The sequence below is a fragment of the Arvicanthis niloticus genome, chromosome 2 (genome assembly GCF_011762505.2).
Source record: "Arvicanthis niloticus isolate mArvNil1 chromosome 2, mArvNil1.pat.X, whole genome shotgun sequence".
Classification (NCBI taxonomy): domain Eukaryota; kingdom Metazoa; phylum Chordata; class Mammalia; order Rodentia; family Muridae; genus Arvicanthis; species Arvicanthis niloticus.
The window spans coordinates 45223512-45240578 of record NC_047659.1 but is presented as its reverse complement, the minus strand read 5'-3'; the positions used below and the strand labels follow the sequence as shown (position 1 = coordinate 45240578).

Below are 17067 nucleotides of genomic sequence, written 5' to 3'. Positions count from 1 at the left end.
AATTTAAAAATTTAAAATTATGTTTGTACATCTATACGTATATGCGTGTGCGTGTGGTCAGAGAACAGGAAAAAGTTGGCTATCTTCTTCCTCTTTGTGGGGTCCTGGGATAGAACTCACATTCTCAGGCTTGGCGGCAAGCGCCTTTGCTACCTCTTAGGCCTTCTAGAATCATCAAAAAGAAAATTTTGTAGGTCAATGCTTCAGGAACTGTGAAACATCTTCATAGTAAGAGATGCACTTAAAAGGACCTGAGTCTCTCTTCCAATCACTAAGAACGCGCCAGTCTACGAGGAAAAAGCTACCAAGCCCAGAATTCCCTGCGCGCGTATAACCCATCAAGCCTCTTGCGGTGCCTTCTGGGACCTGTAGTGCGAGCTTCCGTGATGCACGCCGCCTTGGGACCGCTTTTCTTCCGCTCTGGGACACGTTCTATTTACCGGGAGAAGTTTCTCCAGGAAAGGCTAAATACCCTTGGACGCTACTGGTGAGCGAGAGACGCCAGCTTCCCTTCCAAGACGGCCTTGGATGATCCCTGCCTTCTGAGCCGTCCAGAGCAGCCCTGTAGGGCCGTAGCGGGTGTGGGAAGGACTCGCCGCTTGGTCCGTGGCTCTGCCTTCCGTACTTTGCAGGGTTCCGCCCGGAACGCCCGGTTTAGTTTAGCAGCAGCGGTCTACTTACCTGTTTGGGTACTCTGCGGTGCAGAGCACCGTTGCCATCTGGGCAAGTGGAGGCTAGTTCTCCCGCGGGCCAGGTGCTCGGGGTACCTGTCATGTGTGAACTGTGGGGCTCTGCGACACTCGAAGCCAGCTCACTGCACTTCCAATTGTGTCACACTTTCCCAAGGCGTCTCCTTTAGTTAAATGGTTTCCCCAAGGTCACCTTTTTGCAATCGTCGTAGATTGGACTACAGGATGAGACACTATCTCCACAAACATGCAAGCAAATACTCTTACAAACAAACTAACTAACCAGTTTTAATTTTGTTTTCTAATGCTGCTTTGTGGTCAGAATTGAAAAGAAACGTTTTAAAATTAGGTGCAGGGAGAGACCTCACCCCTCTCTCCCCCCGTTTCATTTGGATGAAATCTAGCTGGTTCAGACCAAGAATAAAGTCTGTAGTTCAAACAAAAAGAAAAATCCTCGTTACTTGAAATTTGAATTTGGGGGATCAATTTGATAATAATGAGATAAGAGTAACCAAGGTTAACCAGTTGTTTTACAGATTCTATTGGAATGGATTTAGAACTGCCAGGATGAAAATAAAACACATGAATGAAAGCCAGTTTTTATACTGTCGCATTATACCTGACTTCTAGCGCGGATTCTTTGTTTTAAACAAACAAACAAACAAACAAACAAAATTGTGCTACGAAAGGAAAAGAAACCTCTATTTTGGAGACCCGTCCGTTATAAATATGTTCCGTCTACGAGGCACCTCTCTACTCTCTTGGAGAGCGTTTCCATTCCGCCCCTTCAGTTGTGAGTCATTAACTACTCAGATGCAGAACTGTACAGATGAAGAACAAGTGTTTGGTCTTATTGAGAAAAATACGGCAACGCTCTCAGAACAGCAAGTGGGCTGTGCATTTAATGTACTTTGGCAGTTTCAGAAGCAGAAGACCATGTTGGAAAAAAATATTGAACATGTTAGAAACCATCCTCAGTTTCTTACTCTTTGCAGTGTTACGACAAATCACATTTCAGCAATGAGTGATGACACCCTGGTGGATGTGTTATACAGCATAAAGCAGTAAGTTGCTTCTCAATTTTATGGAAAGAATTATAGTTTATATTTTAATTTTCTAAGAATCCTTTAAAAACGGAAAAGCCTTTTTTTCCAGGAGATAGTTTTTCTGATAATGTTATATTTTAAGAATTTTTTGAAAGATATTCTTTGATACTAGTTAGTGGTACAGTTTTGAAAATTAGGAAGGTAGAAATGGCTAGCTTTTGGTATATTAGGCTGGTTGATTACAGAATGTTGGAGATATGTTGGTTGGCTAAAGGCAATGAGAATATAATAGGTAAGTAGTTAGTCTTCAGATGAATGCTTGGTAGCACGCCAAAGTTCTCTCTTTGTTGATCTATTTGTAGTTTCTTGGCTTTGATGATTAAGAGGTTCTTTCCCTTGTTTTTATTGAGGTTTGCAGTTGAATCCCATCATCCACTAATTGAAGCACTGGTTACAGAAGCATGGAGAAGACTGGAAAGGCAAGTGCTCAGAGCTTGTCATAGAAGATCAGGAGATTGTCAAAATGGAATATAGGAAAAGAATGAAATTTTACAAGAAAAAAAAATGTACTGGGCCTGGGGATGTAGCTTCATTGTTAGAATGTGTGCTTGCATGCATGAGGCCCAGGATTCCATCCCTGGCACTACATTAAGCCAGCTGTGATAATACGCACGCAGGGAATTCTGGGCTTGGTAGTTTCTTTTTCGTAGACTGGAGCGTTCCTAGTGATTGGTGGAGACTCAGGTCCCTTAAGTTCATCATGAAGATGTTTCCCAGTTCCTGAAGCTCTGATCTATTTGTAACACACACTACAAAATGTTCTTTTTGATAATTCTAGAAGGCCTAAGAGGTGGCAAAGGCGCTTGTTTGTTTTGTTTACCTTAAGGCAGGCCTACCTGGAACTCTCCTGTAGACCAGGCTGGCTTCAAAACCAGAGATCTGCCTGCCTCCAATGCTGGGTTCAAATGCCACGCCTGGCCTGTTTGAGGAGGGTTTTTAATTGTGTCAAGAGTTGTGTTTACTTAGTAAAGAAAGGCAAGTATTTCAGGTGTCCCCCTGTCACTCAGCAGGCTTCAGTATACTTTTCCACATGCATATTAATAAAATGTAACCGTGGTGGTGTCACAGGCATTCATGAACTAGTTGCTTTGATTCTTGAAGAGTTCTGCTTCAGAAACAGAAGATTCTGATTGACTGTACATAAAACAAACAAGCAAACAAACAAACAAACAAACTTAAATATCAGGTTAAAAAGGTGGCCTGGCAGATGATTCCTAGCACCCATATGGTAGGTCACAGATTGTTATCTGTTACTTAAGTTCCTGAGAGGCTTCCTCCGGGCTTCCTCCGGGCTTCCATGGCTACACAGCTACCACAGTCAGTACACAGACATACTGCAGACAAAACACCCAAACACAGGGAATAAATGTCATCAACAACAGAATATCCTTAGATTGCAGGGCTATGGAAGAAGCAAAAAGAAAGGCAGTAGTTTGGTGGAATGGGAGAGCATGTGACAATGTTAAACATGCCTGGTTTTCTGCCACCCCATTTCTGTGAGTGGGTAGTGACCACAGACTATAGTCCGCTTCAAGGCTTCCTAAAGAAAGTAAGCATCTACACCAATATCTATTCCTGCTAAATGGTACCTTCTGTCTTAGCTTGTTTTATATTGCTGTCAATAAGCTTTGACTTCACTCAAAAAGGGAAAGAAAAGAAAGTAAGCTTCAGGTCCAACACTGTTAGAGCATTTCCATTGTATTGGTAATAAAGACAGGGATTCTCTGCACTTTGGTTATCATGTGTTGTGCTGCTATGAACTTCCTCATGCTTAAAAGTAGAGGGATTATGTGCACATGTGTGCAGGTGCTGCAGAGGCCAGAGGAGGGTGTTAGATCCCCTGGAGTTGGAGTTAACAGCTAGTTGTGAGCCACCTGATATGAGCGCTAGACAGCCAAATTGGATTCCCTGGAAGAGAAGTATATACCACTGAGCCATCTCTCTAGCCCCGACACGGGTGCTCTTAATAAACAAAACAAAGTAGCAACACATTAAAACCTAGTCACTGAGAATGTAGCTTAATGTTAGCACACGCTTGCCAAAGTGTGTATAAGCCCTGGGGTTTGCTCTCCAGAACTCGCAGAACAGAAAAGAAAGGGAAAGGAAACCATTGAAATGTATAACACTTCACTTTTTTGTCTTGCCATTCACTGGAAGAGATTGGATCCTTTTCCCATGCTTAAATTCTAAAAATTTTCATAGAGCTTTTATTTGCTAATATGTAAATGAGTCAGCATTCTGTGTCTCCTAAAAAAAGTTTATAAGTAAAACTAAAATAGTTTTGGGTGATTCTCTTTTAACTCTTTCTAAAAGTATCATCATTTGGTACTTTTATAATAATAAATAAATCAACTCCTCTTGGAAAATTTGATTTTTTTAATACAATGTTTATATTCTTCAAGAATTTCGTACAATGTGTTTTAAGCATATTCAAAATATACCCCTTGAAACATACCTCTCACTCTTCCCAGATGTACACCACATCTCTTTTTTTTGTTATGTTGAGGCTCAAACCCAAACCTAGGGCCTTGCTTACACATGCTGGACACACATGTTCATCTCGTACGAGCAGCATTAAGATGACCAGCGTTAGCATTTTTGTTGCTTTTTATTTCACAACTGCATCATGTGTTCTTACTGATACTAATGATCTCACTTGCATTTCTTTTAATAGGTTTGATACTAATGTGCTGTCAATATTTTCTACTTGCCTGGCTGATCAGCATCTGTATCTTAGTCCATTAATGGGAGAAATAGCTGACATTGTAAATAGGAAACTGGAAACCATCCAGGACTTAAGGTACCTCTATCTGGGAGCATCGTGTGAGTGTGCAGGTGCAGACTTTGGGTGCAGATAGAGATCTGTCAGTCATCATAACTTCATCTCTTGTGTTCTCATCATCTTCATCTATAAAACATCGATGGCAAAAGCTACTTGCTATTGTTGAACTCTCTGGAGCATCTAAGATTTTTAAGTCACCAAGTTTGCCTGTCATGTCCCCGCTACCTGTCACATCTTCTCATGTAGCAGCAGAAAACATGATATTCCCGGGTCAGAGCCAGACATCTGTTTCTCATGGTGCTAGAAAAAAAAATGAATAAAATGAATGAGACAGTTCATGGCATAAAACAATATGCTTGCCAGTTTCTTGCTACATCTAGTCATTTAATTTAGAATTGGTCATTTTTGTTACTGATATCAAAATGTGTATCTTTTTTCTCCTTCAGGGCCTTGTCTGTCTTGATGGTCAGCATTTCTTCTTTAATATCACCGTGTTTGCAGGAGCGACTGGTGACCAGAACAGAACTTCTTTTTGACACTGTAGATTCTTCCAAGGTCAACATTTCAAGAAGGATACTACTGTTTCTTCGAAATGTCAAATACAGTTATTACCCACTGTTAGAGAGGTGTAATCAAGTGTTCATAACAAATGAGAGCCATCTTGACTTGGAGTCCATCAGTAAAATCCTTAGTCTGTATCAGTCTCTACAGTTCCACAGCTTTGAATTTGTTGAAGTGGCTCGAAGGAGGCTGTCTGAGATGACCCTCCCTTCTGACCATCTGGAAAGCTTCATTAGATTGTTTGCGGCGCTGGGGCCGGTGGCCACACCTGAGATAAAGACACAGTAAGCTCACTTTAAAATGCTTTACTTCTCATGCTGGATTCTTCAGCTCACCCTGTTCTGCTATGGAAGGGGAAACAACCTGTGACTCTCTGTTCTCTGATTCTTCTGACTTTCATTTGCATTTCCAACTTTTAGACTACTGGTGTATTCTAAACCGTGGGCCAAGATAAAAGATGGAGGCTCCACCTCAGTATTTTGATTAGCCCTTCCTGGGTTTGCACAGAAGCATAAGACTCGTGACCTAGCAGAAGAGAGTGGGCTATTTAGGCCATAGTAGTCTAAACAGTGCATCATGGTACAGCATTACTTCATCATATGCACCATCAAAGTCCCCAAGTTTCTTTTGGTCATGGTGTTTTATCACCAAAATAGAAACCCTAACTAAGGCAATGTTAATGTAACATATGTTACAAATATTTATTCCAATTCCAGAACAAATAGTTCTGTTATTAGAAATGATTTTACAAAAAAATATATCTAACCTAGGTATATTGAAACAAAACTATTAGCAGTAATTAAAAAAAAATAAGGAAGCACATCTTCTTTGGATAAAGTGGTGCCTGGCTGTGATCCCAGTCTTTGGGAGGAGGCTACCCTGGGTTACAGAGGAAGATCCAGGCCAGCCAAGGGCTGCAAAGCAGGATCCCATTTCTCTCTCTCTCTCTCTCTCTCTCTCTCTCTCTCTCTCTCTCCCATTTCTCTCTCTCTCTCTCTCTCTCTCTCTCTCTCTCTCTCTCACACACACACACACACACACACACACCGGCAAACAAAACAAAAGCACTTAGGTGCACAGTAACAGGTACCCTACAGCACCATGCTTGAGAATTTCTGTTTTCATAGGACATTGGTATAGATAGAAATGTTTGGAATATTTAGTTGAATGTTTTTGTTGTTCTATGAGTTGAACCCAGGATCTTCCACATACTAGACCAGCACTCTTACCTATTTACTTTTTATTTGGAGACAGTTTCACTAAGTTGGCCAGGCAAGTGTTGAACACTTGTGGTTCTGTTTCAGCCTCCCAAATATCTGGCGTATAGATCTATGCATGACATTTGGTTGGATGTGATATACCTAGGAGTATTTCTGGTACTTTGGTCAGATCTTATTCCATTTAAAATATTGAGCTATTGGTAGAAGATGAGTAGATGTTAAATTAAAACGCAAATATCATTAGATTCTCCCTTCCTAGACTATGAGGCCAGAGTTATGCGGTGCATAAGATTCCCCTACGCAGCATAAGTGTATGGAATGTTTAGAATTATAGCAGTCTTTGAAAGTATTTTTAATTATGTATACGTGTGTGTCTTTGGGTATCAACAAGTGTGAATGCAGAAGCCCTCAGTGTCCTGTAGTATTGTAATTCCCTGGAGCTGGAGTTACAGGTGAATGGATGCTGGGAACCAAACGTGAGTCTTCTGCAAGAGTAGCACGCACACTCACCTGCTAAGCCATTTCCCCAGCCCAGGAATGGTAGCAATCTGTAGGTAAGTGTGATGAGCTCTTTCCCTTAAGCAGGGCTTCCAAGACTTCCACAGGAGAGAGATTTGTAGTTTTCTATTTGCTACACTAAAGCTATTCATTAACACAAACTGAAAGCTAGCTTTCTAACATTAAAAAATCTTTATTTTTGCTTCTAGGCTCAAATCAACTCTCCTACTGCTATCAGAGGAGCTGAGCAGCCAGCAAGCGCTGATCGTGTTGGGAGCGATGGAAAATATGGAAAGCAGAAATTCACACTTGATTAAAAAGTAGTCTTTCCTGAAGTTCATAGTGCCAAGTTTAGTTGTCACTCATAAGTATCTTTTTTTTTTCCTGACAGAAATACTTGTGTTTGATTGTTTTGAAATAATAAGGAGTGACTGCTTAAGGCATTGCTTATGTTCCCGTTTGGGATTTCAGAACAGAGACAGAGTTGTTTACAGCGGTTTTTATTTCCTTGGCTACTGCTGTTAGACTGGAGCAGAGTGTCACAGTGCATAGTGCAAGGGCTCTGTGCCTCCCGAAGCTTCCATGTGGACTTGTCTCACTGTTGCCTGTAATGCCGAACAGTAGCTTATTAGTAATGTGAGAGATTTAAGAAGGAAAAAAAAATTCAAATTGCATATGCTTAATTTTCCCTTATCATATGTCTCTTTAGTGACGGCTCCTCTGTCTCATTTCTCATCACTTTTTCCTCCTCCCCCTCTTCCTTCTCCTCTTCTTCTTCCTCCTCTCCCTTCTCTATCAATCAAGGTTAGCATGTCCACGTGAGGGCCAGAAGATTATAGGAGAAAATGAGATTAGTGTTGCTAAATGTTAGCAACTTATGATAAAACTGTTCTTGGCAGCAGGGGATGGAATTTGATGTCTGCTCTGTGGGATTCCCCAACCCCTCTCTTTTAAAGCTATGCTCTTCTTTAAAAACTACTATGTAAAAAAATTATGTGTATGACTGGCTTACACATATGTATTTGTATTATGTGCACGCCTGGTGCTGGCAGAGACCAGAAACTGGAGTTACAGATCATTGTAAAGCACCATGTGGGTGCTGGGAACTAAACCCAGGTCTTATCGAACAGCCAGTGCTTTTAGCTATTAAGTGATCTTTCTACTCCCACTGCTGTGCTTTTCTACTCCTTTTCAAATTTACATTTCATGATTGTTCTGTATTTTAGTTATTTTTGTTTCTATCAATGTCTTGAGAGAGTTCTGTACAAACAGAAAATGAGATAATTTTACTGATCCTCAACATAGAGTGTGTACCATGAAGTCTGTCTAGCAAGTGTTTAATAAATATGTGTGTAGCTTGTTTATAATATGTGTTCTTTTTAGGATTGCTTCTGTTCTGCACAAACACTTGGATAGCTATAAGTCTATAGAGCTATTGAAGATAATACAAGCACTGACTTTTCTACAATTTCAAAGTAAGGAGCTTTTTATGAAACTCAGAGAATTACTTCTTAGGTAAGATTTAAGTATTTAAAAAAATAAAGTATTAAGTTAGTATTTCATTTCAAAATCTCTCCATGTAGCTGAAGTTTTCTGGATAAGACTGAATGGCTTATTACTGAATTTCTAAGGTCTGGGTTATACCTAGCATGCTGTACTAGCATATATGAACCCTGAGTGTGATCCCCACTGAACAACTAAACAAACATATAATGGTAATGCTAATAAAACAGCATTGTTTCATACAGTTTTCCACTTACATTAATAACTGAAAATTACCTTATTTTCTCTGGATATGTAACACTGTACTCTAATTTGGAAGTCACACAGTTATTCATTAATTTGATTGGGCTAAAATGAAGTATTACTAACTTTAATCTCTAAGCTTACTAATAATGAATGGCACTGCCTTTGCCAATGCACTGTGACTAGCATGGAATATCATGATTATTTTATATGCCAGGCAATCAGTGGTGTGTGCATGTTTCCAAAACCAACACATAATAAAATCATAGCAACTCAGTTTTTAAATTATTATGATTGAATTATTTCTTCTACCCTTCTAAACATACAGTTACCTTAAAGTGGCCAGTTCTTAATTTGCTGTTTAACAGTTACTGTTCTCAAAATGGGAGCACACACCTTTAATCCCAGCACTCAGGAGGAAGAGGCAGGTGGAGCTCTGTAAATTCGAGGCCAGCCTGGTCTACAGAGCAAGTTCTAGAACAGCCAGGACTACACAAAGAAACCCTGTCTCAAAAATAACAAAAAACAAAAAAGAACCACTGTTCTCATGGTGAGATAGTTACTGTGTAGATTTAGAGAAGGAAAATTAGAGAATGAGGTCGGATGTGTGTGTGTCTGTCTGTCTGTCTGCCAGTGACTTAAGGCTGTATGTCCTGTACATATAAACAAGAAGGGAATTGAATTGGCATTGAGGATCCTCCATACCAGGGACTACTCAAGGTCACAGCAGCTCCTGATGGTTACACAGACACAGAGCTCAGACCTCTCCCCAGCATCAGCACTGGGCGCTGTTCTGATGCCGACCCCTTCTTCCCAGTGATGGTGGGTTTGTTTGTTTGTTTGTTTGTTTTTGTTTTTTTGCATAAAAAAGTTTGGAGCATAGTTATGTCACCTTAGCCTTTCCTTAGTGACCTCGTGAGACCTGTCCCCAGTGAATAAATCTTAAATGAAGTGGCTTTCTAAACTTACCTCACCAGTTAAGAACAGTTGTGTAACACTATTTTAATTCATGTATTTTGGGTGTTTTTTGTTGTTGTTGCTGGTGTGTTGATTATGTTCTTTTGTTTGTTTGTTTGTTTTTTCCCCTCCCTTTTCCTTTACATGGTAGTCGTTTGGAAGTTAGTGTCATACCCAGTGAGATTTCTGTCCTGGTCTCTGCTCTTTCCATGCTGCCATATCCTCACCTCAACGAAACGGTGGTCTCCCGCATTGAAGCAGTTTTACCACAGTGTGACTTCAGAGAACTGAGTGATTTGGCAGTCTGTCTCATGCGCTGGATTCAGAATGATCACGTATGCTTGGCTAGTACTACTGGAAAGCAACTGGACCTCCTTCAAAAACTAGATCACTGGGGCCATCACCGGCTACAAGAGAGCACCAACTTGGATCTTCTGTGGGAGGGGCTAAAGGCTTTGAAGGGAGAATGGCTTCACGAATCCTTAATTGAAGAGTCAGTCGCTGCCCTGCAGCGTTTCGTGGATGAAATCGATTACAGCAATGTTGCCAAGATCGCATCTTTCCTTTCCAAAACTAACTACCTCAGCACTCTGCTGCTCGATAGGATAGCTTCAGTGGTTGTTCAGCAGATTGAAAAGGTGAGACTTAAATGTTAGTCATTACTTATAGGTCCTTAAGTACTTTCTGAACTTAGATTACAGCGTGACACTTAAAAACTCACCTCTGGCTTCTAGCTCACCAGTTTGTTATTTTTCTCTTTAAAACCGCTTCAGATCAGGGTGTGATGTCCCACTTACAACCTCGGCATTTAGAAGGCTGAAGCAGGAGGAGTGCCAGGAGTTTAAGGTCAAAGTGAACAGAGGCCTTGTCTCAAACAAAACAAACCAGAGCGTCTGCTTTGCCCCTCTGGCCATAGATCTGGAGAGTTTCGTGGTGTTCTTTAGTCCTTCAGCCCTTACGATCAGAAGTCGGGGGAGGCGGGCGTTCCGAGAATCTCATTATGTAGCTCTGGCTGACCTGGAACCCACTGCATAGTCCAAGCTCACCTAGAACTCACAGAGATCTTTCTGCCTCTGCCTCCTAGTGCTGGGATTAAAGGTGTATGCTACTATGCCCAACTAAGGTCAGAGGTCAGATCTATCTATCTATCTATCTATCTATCTATCTATCTATCTATCTATCTATCTATTTATTTATTATTTTTGTTTAAGACAGCGTTTCTTTGTGTAACAGCCCTGGATATCCTAGAACCCACTCCATAGACCAGGCTGGCCATGAACTCAAAATGATCCTACCTGCCTCTGTCACCCAAATTCTAGGATTAAAAGTGTATGCCACTACTTCCTGTCTTTAAAATTTGTAGCCCAGGCTGGCCTCAAACTCGTGGTCTTCCTGCCTCCACTTCCTTCAAGAAATCCTACCAGTATGTGCTATCTCAACTTGTAAAAATTGTTTAATTAGAAAGCAATATTTTAAATATTAGGTATATTTGCATGGTACACAACAATTGACTTTTAATTTTCTTTTTTTCTATAATCCTGGGTATCACTGTTACAGGCCTGACAAGATGGATTAGTGAGTAAGTGAACTTGCCTCTCTCCAATGAAGCAAGTCTGATGGACCTGAGTTGGTTCTTCAGAATCCTTATAAACATGGAAGGAGAGAACCAACTGCACAAAGTTATTCTCTGACTTACACATTCAGATGTGACACACACACTCACATGCACATCACACACACACACACACACACACACACACACGAAATAAGAGATAAGTGTGAAGACTGAGAAGGTATCCACTGAAATCAGTGTTCCTGAGTTGTCAGTGTATATGTTTCTGAAATTACATTGGAAAAGCTTCTTTATGGATCATGTGAGATTATGCTTACAAAATGACTATGGTATATATCTTAGGATAAGGTCTTCATTTAGAAGCTAGTATTTTTCACAACTGAACAAGATGTCTTACTTGCTTAGCTTTGTGCCCAGCAGGTGCTTAGGTGAGTGAGTGAATAAGCAGCTGAGACAATGAAGCGGACGTGGCCCAGTGGAGGAGTGCTTGTATAGATATGCATGTCTCAGGTCCAACCCCAGTGCTGGGCATCAGAGCTCACACCCACCATCCGAGCAACCGACCTTGAGTTTGAGGTCAGCTTGGGCTGTAGAGTGAGATCCTGACTCCAGGTACTGGTGGCATGGAAATAACAGGGGCTGCTTCCTGTTTATTTTCAGTGAGTGATGGAGCCTAGAACAGGCCATTACACCTGGCAGAATTAAGTCATAGATTGGCTGGCTTTTTTTTTTTTTTAATACTAGCATTTTTATGGTTACTAATAGTCACAACTTTAAATCATCGCAGGGTGCAAGAGTTAGTAAGTGGTACATCTGTACTTTCATTTCAGGCATGTTAGACTTTATCTGAAACGATAAGTTAAAATTAATTTTGCTGAAGCCTATATTAAATTTTGTTTCATTTATACAGATCCATCCCTTTTCAGTTCTTGCTATTATCCTCCCATTCAGCATTTTGAACTATGATCCACCTCAAAAGGATGAATTTTTTGGAGCGTGTGTCCGATGCTGTAATTCTTACTCAGGTAGGTAAAGTGTTTGACAATATAATGAATGAGTGGACGAGTAGATTCTTATTGTAAATATGAACCAAGAGCTGTTACAATGGCCTTCAATATGGGGTACTCAAAAGAGCTGGAAATTCTGAACTACTGGGTGTGATGGTGTGTTTTTGAAATTCCAGCACGTCGAGGCAGAAAGATTGATTGCCTGATACCTGCTTGGGTTATGGGGGAGTTCAAGTCTTCTGGATGGACATCTGTCTGTCTATCATCTATCTCTCTATCCAACTACTTTCCTACCTATTGTGTCTTGAAAGAACCTGTCTCAAAAGAAAAGTATCCATTTCTCTGAGGCTTTTTAAAATATGAACATGTCAGATTTATGTAAGAACTGAACAATGAACATGGATATATTCACAGGGTGGCCTTGATAATGTTAATATTTTATCATGCTTACCTTATCTCTCTTGCTTACCCACCACCCCCATCCCATTTCAAAGGCTACTGTACTGTGGTACTGAAGCATACACCTGCCCAGGATGATGAAACTGCCTTGTATCAGCACCACTGTTGGTACACTAAGAAACTCCAGTAGTCCCTGAACACTAGTAGTCCCTAATAGAGTCCACTGTTTAAAGTCTCCTGAGTTGTACCCCAAATAACCACTGTAATACTTACTTGTTGCTTTTGGTGGTTACGTGTTTCATCTCTTGTAATCTAGAATATCACACTCCTGGGGAATAGACTGTGTTTTTTTGTTTTTTTTTTTTTTTCTTTCTGTTATTATGGTTTTCAAAAGTCTATTAAAATTGAAGGGACAAACATCTGTACAGTATCTCCCCAGTCTAGCTTGATTCCTGTCATTCGTTGCATATGATGAGTCTTTGAATTATCCATTCTGTATGCGTCAGGGAAAGGGGACATCCTCCTTTGTAACCATTATGCCAGCACTATAACCAAGATAATGAACAGTGCTATCTACTGCTTAGACCATTACCAAATTTTCTCATCTCTTACCAATTTTTCATTTCCCATACTGGGAGGTTCTCAATCTGTAACTTAGGCTAGACTTATTATGGGCTTGTGCAGTGTGTGTGTGTGTACCGTGTGTACATTTTCTAGTGCGAGTTGTAGAAGATAATCTCAAGTGTTGGTCCTTGATTTTGCTCTTGTTGGGGGTCTTTTGTTTGTCCCTGAGTAGTCCTAGTTGGTTGACGCAGGAGCTTCCCAGTATGCTCTTGTTCTGCCTCCCGTTTCCCCAGGCTTTATGTGGCTCTGAGGATCTGAACTCAGGTTCTCAGACCTGCTTAGGAAGCTCTGTCTTGACCCACTGAGACACCTCAGCCCCTCTACCTCATTTTTTTTGTGGCATGGTCATCACTGATCCTAGAGCTCACTGATGGGGCTAGATTGTCTGGTTGGGTGAGATGCTGGGATCCTTCTGTCTCCATCCCTGGCACTGGGTTACAGGTGTGTGCGGCCATGCCAACTTTTTATATGGATTCTGGCGCATTGGACTCAGGTCTTCATGCTTTGTATAGCAAGCAAGCACTTTACCCACTGAGCCATCTCCCTACCCTGGCCTTGAAGTCTTGACCCTTGTGTACAGCTTCCTTCGTGCTTGAGTGATGAGCCTCTGATTTGTCTTTTCTTTGAAAATGAGCTTTGTTTAATTTTATTACCTCCTTCCTGTTTTTTCTTTTGTTTTTAAATAATAAAGATCGGCTGTTTTATTGAAGATGTGTCATATTACAGATTGTATGATTACTAGTGGTGACTGTATTATACATTGTCTGCAAAAGTACCTTGTTGTGGTACATATAATATATTATGGTTTAGGCCCATTTAAAATATTCTTTGAAATTTTATGTGTATGAATGTTTTGCCTACATATATGTCTGTATACCACTTACATGCCCGGTCCCCACGGAGGCCAGAAGAGAGCATTAAGTCCTCTGGAACTGGTGTTAACAGATGGTTATGAGCTGCCAAGTAGGTGTTGGGAATCAAACTAGGATCCGTTAGAGCAGTGGTTCTCAACCTTCCTAAGGCTGCAATGCTTTAATACATTTCTTCATGTTGTGCTGACCCCAGCCATAACATTATTTTAATTGCTACTTCATAACTGTAATTTTGCTATGATTGTGAATCATAATATAAATATCTGTGTTTTTCTATGGTTTTAGGAGACCCCCGTGAAAAGATCATTTAACCCCCAAAGGGGTTCAGACCCACAGGTTGAGAGCTGTGTGTGTGTTTTATAGTCGGTCTCATGTACTACAGGGTAGCCTCAAACTTGGTATGTAGCATGTATGTGAGGTTAGCCTTAAACTCCTGACCCTCCTGTTTTCTCCTTTTAAGCACTGAGGTTGCAGCTAGTGTACCTAGCTATTTGCCTCATTCGTTGATTTGGTCTTTTACAAAATAAATATAGCAAATAAATCCAAACAGAACGATTTTTGTTTGTCTGATTTTGAAGACAAGGTCTCACATTAGCCCAGACTGACCTGCAACTGTAATGTAGCCGGGCTGGTCTCACACTTGTACAGTTAACCTGCCTCAGCCTCCCAAGTGCTGGGATCCTAGCTGTATGCCACCACACCTGTAAAGGTTTGAGTTTGTCTTTTCTGTCCTTTGTAAGTATTCTCATGCCAGTGGATTATGTTAGTTTGTCCCTTCTATGTAAGAGCTAGCTAGCTCTCTCTCTCTCTCTCTCTCTCTCTCTCTCTCTCTCTCTCTCTCTCTCTTTTTCTCTCTCTCTCTCTGGCTTTCTGAGACAGGGTTTCTCTGTGTATCCATGGCTGTCCTAGAACTTGCTCTGTAGATCACAGTGGTTGTTAGAGAACTCACAGAGATCTACCTGCCTCTGCCTCTCATGTGCTGGGATCAAAGGTATTTGCCACTATGCTGGGTCAGCAGTACTTTCTTTTGTCTTTGTTTCTTTTTTTTTTTTTTTCTTTTTCTTTCTTTCTTTCTTTCTTTTTTTTTTTTTTTTTTTTGGTTTTTCGAGACAGGGTTTCTCTGTGTAGCCCGGGCTGTCCTGGAACTCACTCTGTAGACCAGGCTGGCCTCGAACTCAGAAATTCGCCTGCCTCTGCCTCCCAAGTGCTGGGATTAAAGGCGTGCGCCACCACCGCCCGGCTTTGTCTTTGTTTCTTTCTCTGCCCCTAAATTTTTTTTTTATTTATTATTATTATTATTATTTTTTTTTATTAGATATTTTATTTACACTTCAGATGCCATCCCCTTTCCCCATTCCCCCCCTTAGAAACCCCCTATCCCATGCCCCCTTTTCCTTTTTGCATTTATACATTTTTTTTAAAATAATGTTAATCATAAGCGTTATAAGTTTGGAATTGTTCAATCAGAGGTGTAACCCACTGACCAACCTAGATATAACAACTATCTTTGACTGGTGGAGATACATGAATATCTGCCTCCCTGTCTCCCCCCTCTTTCTTTCTTTCATCACCTACCTTCTCCTATCCTTCTTCTCCTCCTCTTCTTACTCCTTTTCTTCCTCTCAGTACTCCTCCTACCTTAGCTCCTCCTACACATCACCTTTCCTGTTAAAATGAAACTTTTCTCTCAAAATACAATTAGAGCATAATTATGCCAATTTGTACCAGTGAGGTACAAGATAGTCCTAATACCCAGTCCATCATTTTGTTGACTAACCAGCACCTCTGTCATCTATCCTAACTAAAACATTTAGTTCTGAACCTGGCTTTAGGATGAATGTCAGCTGACGACTATCCACTCAAATCTTTTCTCTTACGGTAAATAGCTATAAGTTTTCAACCCCGTCAGAAATCCAGAATGACTGAGTTAACTATAATTGTGGGAAGCACAAAGCATAGCTTCTAAAACTTAGCCAATTTATAGAGACCTCTGAACACCTGAAAAGCCCCTATACTACCGAACGTTGGAGCATCAAATCTTCAGCCTTCTGGCCCAGAATCATCTGACAGACCTTGGTGATGCAGGATTATTAAGGACTGATTACTCTGTCTAGGCAGATATAATCAGTCGACTATTCTGCATGTGTGTCCTTTTCTGGACAGTAATTTGTCTGTAGATGGAGAGAGGCAATTCTTGCCTAGTGGCTGTTACCACACAACTGGAGTAACTCCAAGGATGCTCAATTTCTTCTTAGAATCCACGAGAGGAAGCTGTCAGGAGCAGAAAGGTCTCTAATCAATATGAACATTAATATATAAATATTTGTAGCATTAGTTCTATGGACTTCTGATGTTTTGAAAACCAACTATCCATGTAAGGTAACCTGGACTGTTTTCCGTTAACTCCTCTCAGCTATTTCTAAGTAAAATATGGAAAACACCCTAACAATAAACTCAAAAATATGAATTTGCTATAGTCCCTTAACTCATAGGTTAACCATCCCAAATCAGTTAAAAAAGGGCTAGGTCTAGGCATTGTATTCCTAAATGTGTTATACAGGCACAATGCCCATGAGTGTATCAATATTCATCTCATTTTTATATTAATAAGAGGCTCGTACCAATGAAAACCTTAAATTTGAGATCAAAGTAAATTTTGTACCATTTAAGAAATTATAACTTCATCTTGATTATAATTATACAGATTTCTACCAGTAGGTTATGGCTATGCAGTAAGTCCTAGCTAATCCCCCCTGTTCCAACAAAACCACTACTTGTCCCTAGAAAGACAGACCATTATTAATCACATTAGTCCCCAAGCTCAGGGAATAGGGGCGCTGACTCTTCTTTAACTTCTTCAAGCTGATTAAGGGCTTGAAGATTAAGGGCGTTGAGATTTTAGAAGAGGGGTTGGGGGGAGAGTAAGTTGATAAGCCTCTGATGCTGTATCTTCACTGAATCCAGATGGAATTCCAGGACATCAGAGGTTTGGGCAGGTCTGCTCAGTATGCTTGATGAGTAGATACACCAAGG

At 40.6% G+C, this 17067-nt stretch overlaps 1 protein-coding gene across 11 annotated transcripts in view; it reads left to right on the top strand.

The window, feature by feature from the left end:
• Window positions 1-350: 350 nt before the first annotated feature.
• The window catches only part of Fastkd1 (FAST kinase domains 1), a 29601-nt gene continuing 12884 nt past the window's right edge, over window positions 351-17067 (top strand). For 8 of the 11 annotated variants that reach the window (XM_076928872.1, XM_076928871.1, XM_076928870.1 and 5 more), the window contains exons 1-8: window positions 351-1753; window positions 2146-2214; window positions 4470-4595; window positions 5024-5422; window positions 7066-7176; window positions 8240-8371; window positions 9711-10197; window positions 12043-12157. In XM_076928872.1, coding sequence (XP_076784987.1) covers window positions 1419-1753; window positions 2146-2214; window positions 4470-4595; window positions 5024-5422; window positions 7066-7176; window positions 8240-8371; window positions 9711-10197; window positions 12043-12157 — 1774 coding nt within the window. In that variant the 5' untranslated portion in view covers window positions 351-1418. The remainder of the gene's footprint in view (window positions 1754-2145; window positions 2215-4469; window positions 4596-5023; window positions 5423-7065; window positions 7177-8239; window positions 8372-9710; window positions 10198-12042; window positions 12158-17067) is intronic. The other 3 variants (XM_076928866.1, XM_076928873.1, XM_034496229.2) reach the window with 3 other exon arrangements.